The sequence below is a fragment of the Mercurialis annua genome, linkage group LG4 (genome assembly GCF_937616625.2).
Source record: "Mercurialis annua linkage group LG4, ddMerAnnu1.2, whole genome shotgun sequence".
Classification (NCBI taxonomy): domain Eukaryota; kingdom Viridiplantae; phylum Streptophyta; class Magnoliopsida; order Malpighiales; family Euphorbiaceae; genus Mercurialis; species Mercurialis annua.
The window spans coordinates 34,037,573-34,059,600 of record NC_065573.1 but is presented as its reverse complement, the minus strand read 5'-3'; the positions used below and the strand labels follow the sequence as shown (position 1 = coordinate 34,059,600).

The following is a 22,028-nucleotide window of genomic DNA, read 5'->3' as shown; positions in this document are numbered from 1 at the left end:
TGTTTGTGTTTTAAACAAAGGTGTTGAAAAAATTCCTGCAAAAACTCCTGCGATAGTGGCCCAAAAATTGCCAAGTTACCATAGTTTTAAATTTTGTTCTTAATTATGGATGCATGGGTACTTAGTTGCAAAATCAAATGGAAACATTTCAAATTGCTGAACTGAAAATTTCTGTGTCTCTATCAACTAATAGACTAATAGTTGATATATGAAATGTATTTAATGAAATTTGATTAGCTAGTAGTTGATATGAAATTTTTAAAATGACCATTAATTAAAATTAATATTACAATGTAATAATTTTATTTAATTTAATTTATAAATAACTACTAGTATCATATACAAAATCAAAAAAAAGTCATTATAAAAAGGAAAATGCTTAATAACCCACCATTTTAACCCAACTCTTTTAACCCATCTTACGTGGTAAGGTTTCATTCGTCAAATTCCCCTCAAAAAGTGTATATCTCAATTTCCCTCTTTAAATTGATCCACTCTTTTATTGCCACGTAAGGTGGTACAATAAGGAGGGATAAAATTGGTGGGTTAAATAGCACCACTCTTGTAAAAATACTAGTATGAGCAGTTTTACTTAAATAATTAATGAAATTAAAATAATTGTCGGTTTGTTGGAAAAGAGCTATCACTAAATATTTACTAAAAATAAATTCTTTATTTTCACAACCATTAAATGAAAGAAGGTTTCCATTAGAAGATGTAGATAAAATTGGATACTAGCTCCAAAACAAGTATATATACATCGTATTTTAACTTATATTGGTTTGTGCGACAAGAAAACAATTGCATTACGTTAATGTAAGCGGTGCAAACATCTATGTACCATGTCCTCACTGAGAAAAATTGTATATAGCGACACCGAAGAGTGTCATTGGCGACGTTAACTTCGTAACTATAGCGACACACTAGCACTGTTATGGTTAGATCGTTTTAACCTAGCGAGTCTGCATAAACGTCGAAAAAGACTTACAATGTTTTTTATTATTATTCTGGATTTAAATTTATCTTAAGAATAATAAAAATACTGTAATAAAGTTTCTTTTAATAAGTTTTCTCTAATGTACAGAAAAATTGGTGAATCGAAATTATAGTAAAATAATAATTTTATTTGCTAAATATATAAAGAAATAAATAATATCTAAATTTTCATAAGAAAACATTTTCGGTAATTACTTTTGGATGAGCAAACTTCAAAATATAACAAATTTTACCGTGCTGTGGTTTTAATGACTCTATAAGTTTTTAATAAATTTCGACCAATTTATATATTGGCAGCCAGTTTGTGCTTTAATTTTTTCTTATATTCACATTAACCATACAAACCAAAAACACCTAATAGTATTTTTTTTTTATCTTGTCATCTTTCTCATTCTATCTAAATCTGTAATTTTAGAATGAAATCCCACTAATAAATAGGCATAAATTGACCAAACTTCATTTAACTAATTTGCGAGAGTCAATGAAAACATAATACATTAATTAATTCATTATAAAGACCGATAATCAAACTGTAAAAATAGAAAACAAAATAATTTTTCAAAGCATTTCACTTTGATGTTTGAAACTTACTTTTTATAGTTTATAATTTGTTAATTTTTGTTAGAATTGAGTCTCATCTCCATTATCAATTTATCATATCATCCTTATAATAATTGACTGAGTTCAATAGTATCATTCGAAAAAAAAAAACGTGAGTTTAATTCATCTATGTCGGTTGCTGCAGTGGGCCAATTTCTTCTATCCAAATTTATGATGGGAACCGGTGATGGGAGCTGTGAAATTCAGATGAATCATAAAAAATCCACTCTACTTTCTAATGCAATAATATGGCTTGTGCAATTTCTTTTTATTAAAGTAGTGTAAGTTTTATACTTATAGTCACTTCAGCTTATCTATACATTTTGGAAAATATTAAATAAATTATAGTCAATACATTTTTTCCAATTTAATCATGAAAATGTGGCAATTATATTTAAAAAGTTGTACTTTTTTTGAATTCAATATAAGAAGTCATAATATATTAACGTTGTAAAACCGGTAATTTTACCCTTTTCATATTTTTAACTTTTAATAGCACCTTAAATTGAAAAAGTTAGACGAACTTATTAATATAGAGATGAAATATTTAAAGCTAATAAATTCAAGGGTAATATTTATATTTTTACTTGAATAAATTCAAACAAGTCCTTCAATTTAAAAGTAATTCAAATTAATCCTAAATTAGAAATTAATTGGATAGATATATAATTAAAAATTAAATAAAATAAAAAAATCGATATTTCAACGCCTCGGACTCCAAATCCACCACCGCCTTCATCGGACTCGCCGCCGCTCTGCTTGTTCTCTTCTGCTCGTCCTTCATGGAGAGCAAGCTGCTCGTGTTCTCCATGGAAGACGAGCTCGGCATCTCGTCTTTCATGGGGAAGACAAGCTCGGTGACGGGTCTGAGGAAGACGGTGACGGGGTGAGAGGCATTTAATTAATTTATATGAAATAGCTTTTTTATAATTAATTTTCAAATTTATGGAGAAGATGGTTTATTTGTGGTATTTATAACATTAATACTATTTGAAATATATAATAAATATGAAGGATTTAAGTTGAAGATTATCCATATGAAAAGAGTTCAATTTAATGTTTTAAGGTGCTATTAAAAGTTAAAAATACAAAAAAGATAAAATTGCCGATTTTACAACGTCAAAGTGTTATTGAAAAAAATGGTAGGTAGTTTTTAAAACTATTGGTCGGTTAAAAACAACAACATCAAATTATACAGATAATAGCATAGTTCTCTCTTTCTTTACTACAAAAATATTTTGAAGCGTTTTCAGTAGATATAAAATTATGGTAAAACTATACTGAGTTATACTAAAATTAAAAGAGTAAAACATAATTCTTTTAACGTTTTAAAATAAAAATCTATTTTCAATCAGTAGTATTGAAATATTATCACTAAAATTTGAATACATCTATTATAATTTTATCATCATTTTAATAAAGTGTTGCAATATAATTGATTAAGTGTACGGACAACGTGATAGATTCAGTCTACCGAATATTTTTCCAATATTATATAAAAATATTTGTATATTTAGATATTTTTGGAAATAAGCTCAAATTACAGATACTTTGAGTTCTGTTTTGATTATGGGCCTAGCCTAGCAGAAAAGTCCCGGGCTGGAATGAGTTAAACCACAGCAGGAATAAGGATACGCTAATATTATCCAAGGGCAGTACGTAGCTTTATCCTAGATCAGAATAACATTTTATCCCAAAGAAGAGCCCAAAATAAAACACAAAAACATTCGTTTGCAGGTACCTTTCCGTTACTTTGCTCTGTGTTCTGCGGGCTGACTGCTCCCTTTACTCCTCAAACCACTCTACTCTCCGTCCTCGTCTCTCTCAAATCTCCTTCCGTTTAACAATTTCAATCGACGGTACATTTTCTTAAGCTGTTTTAAGTGCAGATCACACTCCTTATTTAATGTTGTTATGCCTACTTATTAAATTTATTATTAGGTTTGCTTAATGTTTTGCTTTATGATTTTTTTGTTTTATGTTGTGTTATTTGATTGTTTTGTTGATCCGGCATTGTAATGGTTAGTTGCTGGTTTTGAGTGTCAAGATTTTTTATTATTTTATTTTATTTTTTCTCAATAGGTTCTTGTTTGGTGGCAACTGGCAATGTTGGTTAATATTTTGATTTTTAATATTATTTTTTCTATGTTTGTTGAGTTTTTGTGATTATGAGACGTTTCTAGGGTTTAACTGTGGGGTTTTTAATGATTGGATCTACGTAATGTAGTGTAGCTGTTGTGATAATCTTCTTATTGTGATTTGCTTTTTCCAGTCTTGGGATTGTTTTATGTCTTGTTTTGCCATGAATTTGAATTTTGGGGTTTTTGATAAGAGTCTTTAAGTATTTGTAATTTTAGGGTTTGTATTATGCTACTACTGTACATAGTTAATTTTTGTAAATTCTGTTTATATTATCTGTCATGCTCCAGTTTTATATTAATTAAACGTGCAAACTAATTTGATCGAGCATTAGTTTAACGGGTAGAATTTTATTGCACCTCTTCAAGTGTCATCTAGATTAGCTGTGATGCTACAATGAGCAGAGCCGAGGTATTACTGTGTTCATGTGTCTTTGTTGCACCTACCTCTTTGATTCGAAAGAAAAGGCGATAAACTGTCAAAAAACACATGTCCTGGTTTTTCTTTTTGCGGTCACTGGGGATTATTGTATTTACTGTGTGCTTTCTAAAGATTTGCAAGCTTAAGGCTGTTGCTTTTGTTGGCCTCACATAGTCATATGTTTAGATTTTGTTTTTCTCTAATTCTGAATCATGTTTATGTTTTCTTTATAATTATTAGGATCTTACAAGTTTGTTATTCATATGCATTTTCTGGATTTTATTAGCATTTATTGTAGTTATTATGCTAATTATTTTTTAGTTCTCTGAATTTTATATTTCATTTGCCAGGCATCTATCTTATTATTTTCACCCTTTTTTTTCGTAGAATGGCATCAGAAACAGCAAGCAAACAAGATACCCCTAGTGCCCAAATTATAGGAAATGCTTTTGTCGAGCAATATTACCATATTCTTCACACTTCACCGGAAATGGTTTTTAGGTTTTATCAGGATTCAAGTGTAATGAGCCGTCCAGATGATAATGGTGTAATGACGTCAGTGACAACTATGCAAGTAAATATCTTTGCAGACTCCTTTTCTGTTTGTGCTATTGTTATTGCATCTTTGATAGGATTCACCCAATAGTTTATATTGAGCATCCAACAGACATTGATCGGTGAGAAGTTACTTGGATGTCAAAAATTGAAAAATAGACGGATATTTTATATTTGATGAATCAGAAGTTTTTGGTGTAGTCAATTGATTATTTGCCAGATACAGTTTACAGTTTTGCTGTTTTAGGGCAACAAGAAATAAAGTGATCTCTCAAATGGTATATCCACTTGAAAGTAGTCTGGTCCATATAAGTGTAGATAGCTTTAGAATCTCACATGTAATCATCATATATATGCTGACATTTGGTAACTTTTTGTTGTGGTATTAATTCCAGTTATTCACTATAATAAGAATTCAAAGTTTTTCATGACCATTACATTGCGAAAGAAAATGAAATATATCTACATTTTTCGTTGAACAGGGTATCAATGAGAAGATACTCTCGTTGAACTTCAAGGACTATAAAGCTGAAATAAAAACTGCGGATGCTCAAACATCGTATAATAATGGGGTTACTGTGTTAGTAACTGGATGCTTAATGGGCAAGGACAGCTTGAAACGGAGATTCGCTCAGTCATTTTTTCTTGCACCACAAAATGTTGGATATTTTGTCCTGAACGATGTTTTCAGGTATGCGGAGGACAGTGAACCACTGGAGAATCATCCAGTTAATGGCATTAATAATGTGCTAATAATCCCCATAGTCCCTAAGTCAGGTAAAATTTGATCTTCACTTGTGATTTTGTTTTTTATTATTTTTGTAGTAACTCGTCCTATTTCCCATCCCCTCCCCACTCCCTCCAAAAAAAATATGCATTTGCTTTCAGGAATATTTAAATTGTCTGATCTTCATTTTCAGAGCCTTCTCATGCTCCTGATCCTTCTACACCTGACCCATCAACTTTAGTTGTGGATCAAGATAAAGTAGCTGAAAAAATTAATGAACCAGTTAGCTCTGAGGAGTTAGTTTATGAAAAGGAGGTGGTTGTAGAATCTCAACCTCATTCCAATGGAAATGATGTTTCCATAGTTGTGGAATCAGCTTCCTCTGTCCCTCAAGACGACACCCCAAAGAAATCCTATGCATCAATTGTGAGTTTATAGCTAAAGATCTTTTAGTTAAGCTTGGCAATGAATAACATCTTAATAGTCACGAATCTGAATGTAGGTTAAAGTGGCAAAAGGGAGTCCAGGCCCAACAAAAGTTTATATACCTACTAATACTATAAAAGTGACCCCTAAGAAACTTGAAACTCATTCTCTACCAGCAGCATCTGCCACAGAGCCGGAAACATCAGCTCCAAGTAGCAGTGAAGCCGCTGAAAGTAGCAACGCTGAAGAGGAAGGTGTGTAGCGCTAGTTTGCATGTAGGCATGCATGCGTATCTGTGTTTTAGGCATATCTTATTACTTGCCTTGCGAACCTGTCATTTATTTCTGCAGGGTTAAAATGCTAGTAATTAAAAAATACATGCACATGAACATCAAGATACTGTAATGGGAAAGCTAAGGTCCTTGTGCATGTTCCATGGGATTGCAGTTACAGAGTTCTATTTCAAGCACTTGCCTGTCTTATTTCAAACGTACTTCTAACTACAGCTATTGCATTGACAGTGGAAGGCCACTCCATTTATATCCGTAATTTGCCTTATAACTTGACAACTGCTCAGCTTGAACTGGAGTTCCAGAAATTTGGACCGATCAAGCACGAAGGTGTCCAAGTCAGATATAATAAGGTGGGTCTCATATGATTTAGGTGGCTTTTATATTGTACTTAATTCTGTTTTACTTTTACGTGGAAGGTATTTATCAACTCTTTTCTGATATATGCTTTATTTGGACAGCAACAGGGATACTGCTTTGGTTTTGTTGAATTTCAATCTTCAAGCTCCATGAACAGTGCTGTTCAGGTTTGTCAACTTTATAATTGTGTTTTAATTATTTGATATTCTTTTCTGCCATTTGAATTCAAGTGATCTTTTTTCAATTTATGTGTTATTTCTGCATATATTATTTGTCCTGGCATGTAGATAATGTGTGTGCTCGGTCGTCTTTTGCTTCTTCTTTTCCTGTCCATGTGCGGTATTCTTCTGCCTGGTCTGGCAATTTCTGCCATTTGAGATCTTTGTTCAGTGCAAACAACTTCAGAAAACTAATGGATCTAGGTGGTGCCTTGTCTCTATATGCTAAGATTGCATGGTTAGGCTCACTAGGTTTCTAGATTCCTTTTTTGAATTTAGTATTATACTTAAACATAGAATTAATGTGAAGCTATCTTTTCTTAAAGTTAATAACTAATAAGATATGGTAACATATATCAAATTGTCTGGAAGAGAGTAAAATTGATGGGACATGGGAGAAGCACATCTCATAAATTCAAGGAGGTGAACCCTTTTTAATGTTCTTGCATAGTTGCATTTCAATTAAAAGAGAAACCAAAATAAAATTAAAAAACAGGCTCCTCTTGTTTTATATGGAATTATCTGTTAGAATTTCGAGCTAATTATGTACATGCTGAAAACAGATTCAGATAAGTAAAATGCAAAATTGTCTAAAGTTCGATTCTTTACCCAAAATTGCAAATCAGTTTTGCGTATCCAATTAGGTACAAATTTTTCAATAGCAAAGGATGTTTAAAAATTTTTGGCCATTCAAATAATTTAAAGTGTACATTTATGTTTAAAATTAAAAAACAGGTTCCTCTTGTTTTATATGGAATTATCTGTTAGAATTCCGTGCTAATTATGTACATGCTGAAAACAGATCCAGATAAGTAAAATGCAAAATTGTCTAAAGTTCGATTCTTTACCCAAAATTGCAAATCAGTTTTGCGTATCCAATTAGGTACAAATTTTTCAATAGCAAAGGATGTTTAAAATTCTGTACCACCCCACCCTCTGATCAATGTTTAAGGGCATCCCAGAGTTTATAAAATAATTCTTCTCTTCCGATGAATGAAATTTTCATTATTGTGAGCTTTTGGTTATTTCGTTAGTTGAATCAATCTAGGAATGGTATAAGCTGAATTTGTCTTATAGTTCTGATTCTGTGAAGCAATTTAAATTCCACTCTCTTGGAAGTGTTTTAATTTCTTATTATCTGATTAAACACAAGGCTCTATGTATAGCTGTAATCCCACAAATTTGAAGAGGCATTCACCCTCTGCATAGCTGCCAATGTCGAAGTCCCTTGTTTCACGTGTTAAACTTTTGATAACAGTGCTCCGTGTGTTAATAATTGATTATTGTGCTGCAATGTCATTATTGATGATCATTTTCTATCGGTTCAGTTTGTTTTAAGTTGATAATGATAAGACTTTTCTGTGCCTGTTCCGTGTTAAGATGGATTTCAATTGAGCTAGGCTAAATTAAATTGCAATTTTCCTATGTCCGATTGTTTCTTGGTGTTCTTGGTTGTTCAATTAATGCCGAGATATTGTAAGCATGGTTTTTGTTCATTTTAGGCATCGCCCGTGACTATTGGAGGGCGTCAATCAGTTGTCGAGATGAAGAGGACTTCCTCTCAAGGTAAGTGATATTTCCGGCTCTTGGCTGCTTATTCTTCATTGAACTGAATATTAGAATCAAAATCAGATGCTACCCTCTCAGGTGTGCGCATTCAGTTTAAACCGAACTGACCAAACGGATTTTCTTTTTTTAAGCCAAACCAAAAGGAATTATAAAATTTCAAATGAAACCAAACAGAATTAGTCAGTCTGATTGATTTAGTCGGTTAGGTTCGGTATTTCAGCTAGGTTTGCACTAAACTTAAGTTTAATGTCTAAAACCGATCCGATCCGAACTGAACTGAAATACTGATATTTTTAATTATATCAAACCGAACGGCACCAAAATTATTAGTCTGGTTTGGTTTTTGCACACCCTGCTCAGTCATATTGACTGATGTTTGTTTGTTTGCTACATCAAAAGTTTAATGTAATTGCTCCTCTTGCAGTTGGCAGTGGAAGAGGTAGGTTCCCTTCTGGGAGGGGAGGATTTCGGAGTGACGGCTTTAGGGGCCGTGGAAATTATGGTGGTGGCCGGAGTTTTAGCAGAAACGAATTTGGAAACCCGGGTGAATATTCCGGTCGAGGTAGGAGTTCAGGTGGGAGAGGTAATGGTCAGCAGCAGCAAGGGAGAGGAAGAGGCAGTCGCTCAAGTGGGGGAAAGGAGAACACTAGTGTAGCATGAAAGGTTTGACTATATTTTCAGGAGCAAGTAGTTTGTGTTGGGTTTTTAGGTATTCCAATTGACAAAAATGTGTTGTGGGATATTGATTTATGTGGAGCAGTGGTTTGATGAATAGGCATTAGCCATAGATTTAGAATATGTTTAGTAGATTAGAAAGGTAGGAATTTTTTCCTTGCTCTTCACATTTATCAACATTTTGTCAATGGATTGATCCATTTGCTAGAATAGGGATTTATCATTTCATTTGTATGGATGAATTGGATCATTTTCTATTGTTTTCATTATTAGTAGAGTTATTATTATTCGTCCGAAATTCTGTTTTGTTATGACTTTCTTTAAAACCGATAACATTTTGTTTGTCTAATATTTAAATTTGTTCAAGAGATTAACTTGCAAGTTGTAATCAGTGGTGTGCATTTGATTTAACTTAGACTGAATTAAAATGTTAAGGAGTTTGATGAACTGAACTAATTGATTTTATCGATTTTTTTGGTTCGCTGGATTTCTACAACTTAACTCCAAATCAAATTTTAAAATTAATTTTTAATATACATCAAGTTGGACTAGTTGTGAGGCGAAAGGACCCACAAAATTTTTTATAAGGTAAGCAAGATTATACTAAAAATTCATAAAATAGAAAAACTAAAAGTAGTATAAATTTTAAGGCCGAAAAACTATATTACTAACGCATGTATCAGTAATATTTTTCTAAAAATTCGGAATAATAAGGTAATCAATAAATTCTTTCTAGATCCGCACCTGGGTGCAAGTAGAAGGCAGTATAAAACTTTCTTTCTAAAAACTCCATTTTCTTTATAAAATTTTCGTGCAATCTTATTTCTCTATATATCTTTTATTTATTTCTAATAAATAAAAAGAACTAGTGGAGTCTTTTTTAACAAAAATTGCTTTATGTTGAAGAATTTTGATTTGATTAAGGATCTTTTGAGGATCCTTGACTCTAGTTTAAATATATGAATAAATTGTTTGTTATGAGATCTTATGGCTTGGTTGATCTATTCTTAATTTTTTAATTGTATTTTTATAATTTATATTAAATTATTAAATTTATTTTAGAAAGTTCCATCAGTATTATTCATTTATAAAATAAATTTTATTTTTTGGAAGAAAAAAAAAAAGTAAAAGGGCAGGATAGAAGAAGCAGATGATGATGATAACAGTAACAGAAGAAGGGGCATCTTGTGATGGGGACAGCCTTAATTAAAATTACGAGACACATCACATCTTGCAACTTGTTTGCTTAGCTGTTTTCTGCATTTCTGTGTCTGCCACGTATACTCCTTTTAATAACTTTTATACACGTGTCACCAGCCCACTTCACTTCATTCATAATATTTTTGCAACTTGGCCCTTTTAGGCCCCACTTCTAGATCTCTTATTGATTTTTTGCGTGTTCCACGGAGATCCTTTTGTTTTTTTGGATAAAAGACCACTTGGTCCCTCAATTCGCTTCAAATATTAAACAAATCAGTTTCACAACTTATTGCTTATAAATCATTTATGATTATATCATTTTCCTCAAACACATCTTCATATATTTTTTTCACCAATATCTTTATTTACAAAAACAAAAATTATGATGATTGTTGGGAGAATAGTTGTGTTGGTTGTTACAATTTTTTTAATAGTGTAAAACAAGAACTATGAAATAGTAATTAATTATTTTGGCTGTTGGCTTATTTCATTTTATTTTTATATGTGCTGTATTAGCGTTTTTATGCATATGATTTAAATTTTAATATAGATAATGTGTTTTTTTTTGTCAATTTATGTTGAAAATGACTTATTTAATATTGTACACAAAGATAGAGCTTCGAAAACGATCAATTTGTTGTTTCAAATTTCAATGTTATGCTTATAGTAGCAAACTTGAATAAAGTAACCATTTGCTCCTTAAAACTTGCATACGGTGGCAATTTACACTAAAATAATTTATCAACTTTTATCAATTAGAACAATAAATGAAATTAAAGTCTAATTGATAATAAAAATTCAAATTAAACGCTCAACTTATTTTTAGCGTGAATACGTCAAAATTAAATAAATAACTTTAGAATTTATTTATATACAGTTTAAAATTAAATAATAAATTACACTAATTGATTATATTTTTTTAGAAATTTAAGTAAATAAAAATTATTATTAAGACTAATATATCATACTTGAATAAAAAAATCAATTAATTTTATCTAATCAGTTAGAATAATTTTTAGTAAAAAATGAACTTATTATTCAAACAGATATTAAAAAATAATAGTAATATATTTTATTCAATTTTATATAGACTATTAATTTAAAATATTTTTAAATATCTTCAAAGTAAAACAAACAACTTTTAAAATTAACTTAGACATATACTAAAATTGACATTTGACATCCATGCACCGTCACTCAACATATTATTATTGATACGCTTTGATATTTTATGTATATAAAATATAAATAAAATCACATCTAAATTTTAATATACTATTCTAAATATAAATATCTATTAATCCTATTTAATAATTCAACTGTGAAAAGACTTCTAATTTATGTTTATGAAATAAATGAAATGGCAAAAATAAGTATAAGGTAAATAATCTTGATTAATATTGAATTTTTAAATTTTTTCATTTTAGTCACTCAATTTTTTTAATTATTATTATTATTATCGAACTTTCATTTTTTTCATTTTGATATTTCCGTCCAAAGGTGGCAGCTGAAAGTTGACATGTGACAACCAGATTTTACTAGTTTTACTTTAAAAATTTATCATATATATATTTTCACTTTGAAAATGAGTATTTAAGTTAAATTATACATATATATCAAGTTTTCATGTAAAAAAATTAATTTCGGCTGCCAGCTAAGTATTTTTAGTCGGAAAACACTAAAATAAAAAAAATCAAAGTTTCGTAATCAAAAAAAAAATTAGTGATTGAAATGAAAAAATTTAAAAATTCAGTGATCTTGAGGATAATTATTCAATAACTATACAATACAAGTATTTATTTTTAGGTGGGAGCTGAAAATTTAAGAACAAAATTTTTATCTAGCAAATAGTTTGAATGAAAGTGATGGCTTTTATAATTTTTGATTTGTGAAGATTCGTTGTTGGATATTTCATCTATTTGATTTTTATGTCTTTTAGAATAATGGGATTGTGCACCACAAAAATAAATTCATTCAAAAGAAAAATATAGATCTCCCTCTAATATTTTTGTAACATTATTTAAAAAAAAAATAGAAAATAGACAAATCAGATTATAAGACGCATGGTAAAAAAAAAAATTCCTTTTGCATGCGGAGCTAATCTATGCGTCTCCTTTACCTACATTTGAAATGGCGTAGGAGAGTCTGAAGCAACTTACCTTGGCAAATACCCGGTAAGAAGAGCTCTCCACTTTGAGAAATTTATTTGTCCTAAAATTCTCCTACGCCATTCCAAGAACCCCACTAAAAGAGTCTATTATTTTCTTATGGAAAAACAAACACATTGTTCGTTTTTGGAAGAAAAGACCATCGATATGTTTTTAAAAGATAAAAAAAAAGATATGTTTTTTTTTTCTCGCGAAGAAGAGATGGGCCGATTTTTTTTCCGACCAAGGTTTCTAATTTAATTGAAGTTTAATTATGCTAATTAAAATTTAATTATAATTAATTAATAATTAATTATAATTAATTAGTATTTAATTATAATTAATTGTTAATGTTTACTATCCAATTAAGATGACACCCGATTTATCAAAGATCAAAGTATAAGTAATTCGGTTTTGCTATTTTAACTTTTTTTTGATATTTTGATGTAAGTTGAGGTGTTAAAGTGATGTTTGTTCGTTTAAAAACCCTAATGAGTGATTGCACACATTGGAGAGAGAGAGAGTATTTTGCGGCATAACGAGGCAGAGGAGAAAAAAGGTGGACAAGTGGTCATCTAATCCTTTAGCTTCCTATTTTCATAGTACGACACGTGTGTTCCTCTGTTACATACGCTAATCAAATTGTCTTTCTTTTCTACCCTCTCTCTCTTCCGCGTGCCCTCCACGTGTCCCCCCTCCCCCCTCTCTTCTTTACCCTCATCGATTTCACCCTCTCCCCGTCTCTTCATTTTGATTCCTCTGTTTGTTTCCCGGGAAAATTTTGGGTTTTCATAAAGCTTATTTCACTTTTAATTATGTTTCTTGAGTTCAGATAATGAGTATTCAATGGAGAAAATGGAAATTTCGATATTGTTTTCTTTAAAAGCTTTCATCTTTCTTACACCCAATTCTTTATTTTCTTGAATTCTCATCAAGAATTTTACTTTTTAATTCAATTCATCAGCTAAATACTCTTTGACTTCAAGAAAATCTCAAGTCTTCTCAAATGGCAGCACAAGCAGAGAATCCCCAACAACATACCGTAGAGAACAGTAAAGATTTGCTCCAAAGATTAATGATTTCAAGAAATCACATCGATTCTGATAGAGTGGCACCAAAAATAGAGAAAGAGAGCGATGAAATTGAGTTAAGCCTCGGACTCTCTTTGAATGGAAGATTCGGGGTCGACCCGAGATCAAAGAAACTCACTAGATCATCTTCAATCCCGGATTTTATCAGCAGTAATCCAACAAATTGTGGTTTTACGGTTCCGTTAAGTAACGGCGTTAGTAGCAGTAATAGTACTAATCTTGCAAGGACTTGTTCTTTGCCTACGGAGACGGATGAAGAATGGAGGAAGAGGAAGGAGATTCAGATGCTTAGGAGAATGGAAGCTAAGAGGAAAAGATCAGAGAAACAAAGGAATTTTAAGGCTTTAAAAGATAGAAAAGATTGCAACTTTGAGGAAGATAAGAGAGGAAATGGTAGTCTCAGTAGTACTAATATTAATGGTAATTATCATAATCTTAATCAAGAAAAGTTTGCTAAGTATTTTAATGGGTATTTTGGAGTTGGTGGTGAAGGGGGTTTGCCTCCATCTTCACAAGGATCAGTTGGATCACAGCGTAGTGGCTCTTCTGGTTTATCTGAATCTGATAGCCTACCACCAATTCAAGGTATTTTTATTTTCTTTTTGGTTTCTTTTTTGTGTTGCTTATGTTTGAGTTGTTCTTGAAATCAAGTGGAAAAATTGTTATTTGAAATATTCATCTTAAGTGAATAATGATATGCAAGCATCAACAGCTAAATTATTGTATTATGCATGTTAGAAAAATGGGTTGCTAAGATTTCAAGTTAAGAGTGTTTATCCAAATAGGACAATATCTTGTGAGATGATTAATATGTTAGCACATAAATGTTGAAACAGAACATGTTGAAATTGCTGAAATGGATAATAGTGAAACGACAGCTTTTACAAGGATGTTTTAATATAAAGTTTGAGAGTTTTAAAAGTGTTTCCGGAATCGGAAACGAGAGGACGAAATGTATGACTTGATAAATTTCCGCTCAACGGTGGGTGATTCTGATTGTATAATGGATCGCCAGGGGAGAAAGTTTGTTTATAAGACCTGCCTATGTTTATGCTGGATGGAGTATGGAGAATTTGTAGAACTTGCATTTTTCTCTTTTTTCTAGTTTTGTGATGAAGGCCAAATCAATTTTTGTGATGCACTTGGTGGTTAATAGAGTTGCCCATTGAAATTTTTTCTGATTATGTAATCTTAATTGCATAGATTTGTGATTTCCCTTGTTAGTTTATTATTCATTACTCACACTTTGTCAATAATGCTGATAGCCTATGTTGATGGAATACTAGTCGAGATTCAGAAGTTTATATTTATAGCATATTCTTGTGAAAAAATATCCCGTTCCCATTTTTTTAAAGTTGATTTCGCCATATCTTATTTGAGTGTTTTTCATTTTGTTGTTTCTATTTTTATGCAACATAGCTGATAGCAATTAATTGGAAAATCTGCTTCAGTAGGCAATGGACTGGATAATTTTGGCTGACCTCCTTCATTCATTTGCTTTATTACAGGAATGAACAGAGGCAGCGAGTCGAGAAGTCCCGTCAGTGTTCAATCTCTGTCAGAATGTGATCAGAAATCGACATTTAATGGAAAATCTGGCAGCCCCCCTCCTGCTGTTGCAACCAAAACTGGCAAACCAGAGGGAGTTAACGGAGCTAAAGAGACAGCAAGGAACGTATTAGAAGACATGCCGTGTGTGTCGACAACGGGCGATGGACCCGACGGCAAAAGGGTAGAAGGTTTTCTCTACAGATATAGGAAAGGTGAGGAGGTGAGGATAGTATGTGTTTGCCATGGGAGCTTTCTGTCGCCAGCCGAGTTTGTGAAGCACGCAGGCGGAGGTGATGTAGCGCACCCTCTCAAGCATATAGTTGTCAATCCATATCCCCTCCTGTAGTCGTAGTTTTCATGTTATGCCCTTTTAAGTGATGGAATGACAATGAAAGCGGTCAAGTTTCAATCCAGTTTTAATTTATTTTCTGATGTTCATCAATTCAGATTTATCTTTGTATATTTGATATGCAATTCCCGTTGTCTCAAAGACGAGCATTGCAGCATAGAGAATTTGTGCAGATGGATGTGTTTGCATTGATAGCTGATCATCGATGCCATAAGTATTTTTTCCCCTCAAATGAAAAGTATCCAACCATTATCAAAGCTACGAAGATGGTGGGTGTTCACTGTTCTTTTGTAAAGTTTAAAATTAAATAATTTGGCTAAAGTTTAAAATTAAAATGTTAATTTGGCTGCTAGAATATACACTGTTCCGTCATTCACGTAATCAATTTTTTCACGAATAAAAATTATTCGATGTTTCAATAATTTAAAAGGTGGGGTCTGATATTGTTAAAATTGTAAAATACAAAATTCGTGTTTCTTAAAGCTATGAAGCCAAAAGAGTATAGAGTTTATTGGAATTCTGCAATTAGCTGCATAACATACATAGCAGGCAATATGATTTAATAAGCTGACAGTTCCGGAAATACTCTATTCTATGGTTTTTATTAAGCAAATGAAACAGAGATACACAGTATAGAGCGTAGAGAATTAATATCTGCACTCTTCTGCAGATTATCATAAGCCCCTAATCAGGGAAACATCATTTGAAAAATGGGGCGAAACTATATTACAATTTACAAGTGGGAACCAATAACTACAGCTGAGCTCTACCTAAGCACATTCTACAAATTACAGTTTTAATAAAGTACAAACCTTAACTACGCAGCTAACAAGACGGCGGTTGAAGTTGCTTTAATCGCCGTACGACTTGTTTCATTGTCGGTCTGGTTGATAGCGAGTCAACCGTGCATACAACTGCCAGATGCAACACTTCAACCAGATCATCATGGGGGCCAGCATCCCATAATCCAGCAGTAAAAAACTCCTTTGCCCGCCCCTGTCTCAAAAGCATGCACGCCCAGGCAACAATGTTGAAACCATTACCGAATGACGAAAATGACGGATCCAATGCTTTCTTATCAGAAAGCAACTCTAAAAGCACAACCCCGTAACTGTAAACATCAGCCTTATCTGAAACACGGCAAGTCATTGCATATTCCGGAGCTACATAACCAAAAGTTCCAGCCACACCTGTAGTAGCATGTGTTTCGGAAGTTCCCAAAAGCCTGGCTAAACCAAAGTCAGACAAATACGCGTTAAAATCGTCATCTAGGAGGATATTACTGGGCTTGACGTCGCGATGTAGTACACGTGGTACACACTGATCGTGGAGGTAAGCAAGTGCTCGGGCTATGTCCAAAGCAATCTTATGAAGTACCCTCCAATCCACAGCCCTAGTGGATCTTTCCTGGATGAACTTTTCCAAATTACCACCGGGCAGATAATTATAAATAAGGAACATTTCAGTTTCACTGGCATGATAACCGATCAGTGTGACCAGATTCGGATGGTGGAGCCTTCCAAGAGTTTTAATTTCAGCATGGAACTGCTGAACGCCCTGAAATCGTCCAACTGAAAGCCTTTTAATTGCCACTAAGACACCGGGAGATACTTCTGCTTTATAAGTAGCCCCAAAACCGCCATGGCCAATGCAGTTGCTAGCATTGAAGCTCCCAGTCGCCCTCACAACATTCTCAAACGTTATGGGAACATCTATATCTGTAAATATAGTAACTTCCTTCTTAGTAGTTGCCATAACTTTGGACCTTGGACTCCACTTCCTGGTATATAGGAATAGAACAATCAGAGCTAGAAGAACTGAAACAATGGCTGATGCAGATGCTATTGATGCTATCTCAATAGAATTGAACCCATTGCTCCTACTCCCTTGTCTCTGATTTGCCGATGAAACGGTACTGCCGTGTGCGCCACCAGGACTTCCAGGATCTGGAGTAGGAACTGTTAACGAGAAAACATGGCAAGGCCGTAGAAAAGGGTTTCCAAGAACGCTACTGCATTTCATCAAATTGTTACTCAATGGCAACGGCCCAGACAAGTTATTAAAGGAGACATTGAATGCTGAGAGCATAGTTACATTTGCCAAACCAGCAGGGATCTGCCCCGAGAGTTTGTTGTCATTAAGTAGAAGAGCAGTAAGGTTTCTCAAATTAACAAAATTCTTCGGAATCTCTCCAGAAAGCATGTTTGCAGAAAGATCAAGCACTTCCAGAGATTGCAGCTCGCCCAGACTAGAAGGGATAGAACCATTCATTTTATTACCAGCCAAAGAAAGATACTTCAGGCTCTTTATTCGACTGAGATGGTTAGGAATTTGACCCTGTAATAAATTCCAACTCAAGTTAAGATAAACAAGAGACGCCAATTCACCAACACTAGGAGGAATGCCCCCAGTAATCTGATTGCCAGATGCATCCAAAAGTTTGAGAGATCTGCACATCTTACCAATATTAGCTGGGATCTCACCTGACATTATGTTGTAGCTAACATTAAGAACCATTTTTCCAAATTGGTCACACTTCTCAAACAAGACCCCTGGGAATGGCCCATCCAGCTTATTTTCTCCAGCTAAAAATGCATATGCAGTTTGTTTCCCTAATCTAACAGGTGCAATCGGTATGGACTGGATACGGCCAGTAAAATTGTTGCCTCCAAAGTTATGAAGGACTAAACTTTCACTGTCTTCCCCAAGTGGCTGCACAGGACTCCCAGATTGAGCTTTGTTAGCGAAATATGATAGATACGAAGATGATGGATAACCATTAGATGAAGGGGCTGATTGGCAACTGTTGTTTTGAAAACTAGGGATTGAACCAGACAGAGAGTTTCCACTAACATCAAACACAGTCATACAAGGAACTCGGAGCTCCTCAACAAGCTCACCCTCAAGCCTATTGCAACTCAAGTCCAAATACCACAACTTATGACACAGGCTGAGGTCGCCTGGAATTTCCCCCGAGAAAAAGTTATGAGCCAAATTCATAATCTCCAATTTATCACATGCACCCCGGTTAAACTGCAGGAGGCCCTCTAGAGTTGCACTTGGTGCCCACAGCATTCTCAGGTTTGGGAGATTCATAATTTCCACAGGAATTCCCCCTTGAAAAAAGTTGAAATCTTCATTTGCAAAACTCAATTCATCGCGCAAATAATCCCCTCTTGAACTGTTAACATCTTGGTATGGGTCAAACATATTTGAAAGCACAAGCACAGACAAAGCAGAGCAATTTCCAAGCTCCCGAGGTATTGTACCGCTAAGACTGTTTCTCGATACATCCAAGACTTCAAGATTTTCAAGGCTACCAAGTTGAGCTGGAATAACCTCTTCAAACAAATTCGAATACAATAACAATGTCCTCAAGCTACCACAATTCCCTAAACTGCCAGGGATCCCTCCAACAATGAAGTTGCCAGACAAATCCAAGTGTTCAAGTTTCTCGCACCTGTATCCAATTTCGCTAGGCACTGCCCCGCCAAGCTGATTCAAAGACAAATACACGCCCACAAATCCACCAATAAATGCAGGAATCGTCCCATTTACATAATTACCAGCCAAATTTAAGATCTTTAAATTTCCAAAATTAGCGAGTGAGCTGGGTATTTCTCCTTCAATCTTATTAAACCCCAAATTCAACACCTGCAAATTCCTCAACCCAGAAAATGAAACCGGCAGAGACCCGGTCATCATATTCCCCTCTAGATCAAGAACTTCCAAATTCTCCATGCCCCATAACTCACTAGGTATCTCCCCACTGAGCCCATTAAAGGGCAACGATAAAATCCTTAATTCAGTTAACTTAGTGATCAAAGGTAACAACTTACCCACCAAAACACCATTATCACTCTTACATTCTCTTCTAATCCCAGCCCCGTAAAGCGGATACTTAACAGAACCAGAACAAAAGAAAAAGCTTCCATTTCCACTACTGTTCTTACCTCTATTGTTGTTACCATGTCCAGTGATGTTCAGAGACACAACACGTGAGTTGACATCGCATGACACACCAGTCCAAGAGCAGTGATTTGAGTTTATCAGATTCCAACTAGACAGCAACCCCGAGTCGTCAGACACTGAGTTCTTGAAGTCCAGCAGCACTGATTTGTCTGAAGAGCTCAAAACGACACCAATTAGTGAGAGATAAAGCAGCCATAAAGAATGCCATTTGATAACTGAAGAAGAAAAACAAGAGACGCCCATTTTAGAACCCTCAAAAGGGTATCTAAAAATCATGTACAGGATTAAAACCCTAAACCCTTGCTCTTTCAGTAGCAGTTGGTAAGCAGAAGAAATGGTTTATATGGGGGTCTGGAAACCCTAACCCTAAATTAATTAAATTTAAAATTGGGGGTCTGTGATTAGAGAGAGTAGAGAGAGAAAGGTAAGTAATGGAGAGAGAAGGAGAAGGATTCAAACAGTGTAGTGCTCTCGCTCTTTTGGAAAAACGCGTTTTTCTTTGCTTTGCTTTTTCTTTTTCTTTTTCCTTTTTCTCCCATTTTCTTCTTTATTTCCTTCCATTTTTGTTCTTTCTTTCTTTCTTCTCATTATTTTCACTGCACCAATTATTCTTTCATAATTTTATTAATTACTATTTCCTAAAATTACATCAACAAGTAAATTATTTCATTTGTAGCGATGTAAACAAGTCGAGTCGAGTCGACACACTGCCAAATTCGACTTGACTCTAAAATTTTAAATTCAAAACTCGAGCTTGACTGAGTTTCAGTTTAAGAGTTCGAGCTCAAATTTGATAAAATAATTGAAACTCGAACTCGATTCGACTAATCATCTATATAAATATTTAAAAATTAAATTTTAATATAAAAATAAAAATATTATTATATATATATATATATATATATATATATGAAAGGTAAAATAGTAAATTAACTAAAATTCGATTAGACTCGCGAGCTCACCGAGTTAAGTGTTTTGAATCTTAAACTCGATTTACTAATAAACTCGAGTAGCTCGAGCTCGACTAGATATGAGTCGAGTCGATTTTAATTATTTTTCGAGTCAATCCCGAGTAGCTCATGACTTAGCTTAACTGGGTTACACCCCTATATTTAACAATAAATTATTGCTATTTTTTTATATCCACTTTAAAAAAATATAGAACAAAGGATCATTTCACCCCCTCAATTTGGCACGAAATATCAAAAAAGTTCAAATTCACAAAATCGGATCACTTTTTTTATGTACTTGGCAAAACCATATTGGTTTATCCCTTTTGACGGAAAAAAAAAAGAAATTGTCAAAAATACTCCATTTTCAAAAATATTTGCTAAAAAGACTCCATATTTAAAAATTTAATTTTGCTTTTTATTTTCAAAAATTTATCTTGGCCAAATGTCGTAAAAAGGCCAAACCCTTCACAAAAGTCCTGACCTTCCAATTTTGTCTATTTTGGTCAAAAGTTGATTATTTGATTTCACAAAAATCCTGACCTTTCAATATATGTGCAAGCCACGTAGGCTCCAAATAGGCAAATTAAAATCAAATTAAGAGTTGGCCACAATTAAAATTAAATAATCTATTTTTGACCATAATCAACAAAATTAAAAAGTTATGACTTTTTATAAAAGTTTTGGCCTTTTTACATAATTATTTCTCAAAAAAAGTTGCATAATTAAGCTTTTATTTGCCACGATCAAGATTTAATTTAATTTTTAGTTTGCTTTGTCACCTTTTATATATGCCACAAACAATTCTTGTTTCTATCTTTTTGTTTGTTTTATAGCCTTTTTAGGGTGGGGATTTTCGCACTCCTCAAATTGATTTTCACACTCCAATACATTTCATATTGACTACATCACCCTCACATCTTTTTCTCATCTTTTTAGCTATATGTTTATTTGAAAGTACATTGATTAATTATTTAATACTATAGGATGATGATAAAATTAATTATTTTATGGTGTTTAAATAAATAATTTATTATATGAAATTAAATTAGTAATAAATATATGATACCATTACATATGCTTTTAGTAAAAAAATTAAATTTAATATTATGAAGTTTTTATAAAAATAGATTAATAATAAATTTATATAAAAATTAATTTTATTTGGACATATTTTTAAATGCACAATCTATTTAAAGTTCCTTTAATTATTCGAGAAAAAAATTATATTTAAAAAATATCAAATAATTATAGATTTCTATGAAAACAATAATAAAATGTGATCTATGTATATAGTTTAATAAATAATTTTTATATAAATATATGTATCAAATTATTAATTTTAAGTTAAATAAAAATATAAATAAATAAATAAGATAAAAAAAGTTCAAAATGTGTCAAAATATGTTAAAGTTATTGGAACCAAAGAGTTAAAAAAAATAAAAGTACTATTAATGAGTGAGATTTTAAAAGTATAAAAGTAATAAATGATATCTAATGAAGGATGTTAAAGTCATTTACCACCAAAAGTGGAGTGCCGTTATAAATGGTGGAGTGCGAAAATCCATACCCCCTTTTTAATACTCTATCTGTCCTCTTATTTAAATAATTTTGGAAGTTAATTAGTTTCTCTTGTCATAGGAAAGTTAATTAGGTAAGTAAATATATAACAGAAGAAAGCCATTATTAGAATAATGCATCATTATCTTAGAAACATTAACTTTTTATGCTGTCTGCTTAACAAAAGGCAAAATAGATGAAAACAAGAGAGATTTTTACTCTGTATATCACGT

The 22,028-nt window shown here is 32.7% G+C and overlaps 3 protein-coding genes across 3 annotated transcripts; 2 read left to right on the top strand and 1 right to left on the bottom strand.

The window, feature by feature from the left end:
* Nucleotides 1–3,316: 3,316 nt before the first annotated feature.
* LOC126676172 (nuclear transport factor 2-like) lies at nucleotides 3,317–9,273 on the top strand. Its single transcript, XM_050370324.2, has 9 exons — nucleotides 3,317–3,455; nucleotides 4,543–4,729; nucleotides 5,193–5,487; nucleotides 5,631–5,863; nucleotides 5,940–6,117; nucleotides 6,385–6,506; nucleotides 6,615–6,680; nucleotides 8,234–8,297; nucleotides 8,725–9,273. Exons 2-9 carry the CDS (start codon nucleotides 4,544–4,546, stop codon nucleotides 8,958–8,960), a joined length of 1,380 nt encoding a protein of 459 aa, XP_050226281.1. The 5' UTR covers nucleotides 3,317–3,455; nucleotide 4,543; the 3' UTR covers nucleotides 8,961–9,273.
* A 3,566-nt stretch (nucleotides 9,274–12,839) lies between these two features.
* LOC126676173 (ninja-family protein AFP3-like) lies at nucleotides 12,840–15,406 on the top strand. Its single transcript, XM_050370326.2, has 2 exons — nucleotides 12,840–13,998; nucleotides 14,922–15,406. Exons 1-2 carry the CDS (start codon nucleotides 13,329–13,331, stop codon nucleotides 15,308–15,310), a joined length of 1,059 nt encoding a protein of 352 aa, XP_050226283.1. The 5' UTR covers nucleotides 12,840–13,328; the 3' UTR covers nucleotides 15,311–15,406.
* Nucleotides 15,407–15,887: 481 nt separating this feature from the next.
* LOC126676162 (LRR receptor-like serine/threonine-protein kinase RPK2) lies at nucleotides 15,888–19,852 on the bottom strand. Its single transcript, XM_050370312.2, has one exon. It carries the CDS (start codon nucleotides 19,559–19,561, stop codon nucleotides 16,139–16,141), a length of 3,423 nt encoding a protein of 1,140 aa, XP_050226269.1. The 5' UTR covers nucleotides 19,562–19,852; the 3' UTR covers nucleotides 15,888–16,138.
* Between the last annotated feature and the right edge of the window lie 2,176 nt (nucleotides 19,853–22,028).

Excerpts from the sequence above, each read along its gene's own strand:
- LOC126676172 (XM_050370324.2), top strand. The coding sequence starts at position 4,544 with ATGGCATCAGAAACAGCAAGCAAACAAGATACCCCTAGTGCCCAAATT. Across the intron at positions 4,730-5,192 it reads CGTCAGTGACAACTATGCAA|GGTATCAATGAGAAGATACT; the intron begins GTAAATATCTTT and ends TTCGTTGAACAG. Across the intron at positions 8,298-8,724 it reads GAAGAGGACTTCCTCTCAAG|TTGGCAGTGGAAGAGGTAGG; the intron begins GTAAGTGATATT and ends CTCCTCTTGCAG.
- LOC126676173 (XM_050370326.2), top strand. The coding sequence starts at position 13,329 with ATGGCAGCACAAGCAGAGAATCCCCAACAACATACCGTAGAGAACAGT. Across the intron at positions 13,999-14,921 it reads TAGCCTACCACCAATTCAAG|GAATGAACAGAGGCAGCGAG; the intron begins GTATTTTTATTT and ends GCTTTATTACAG.
- LOC126676162 (XM_050370312.2), bottom strand. The coding sequence starts at position 19,561 with ATGATTTTTAGATACCCTTTTGAGGGTTCTAAAATGGGCGTCTCTTGT.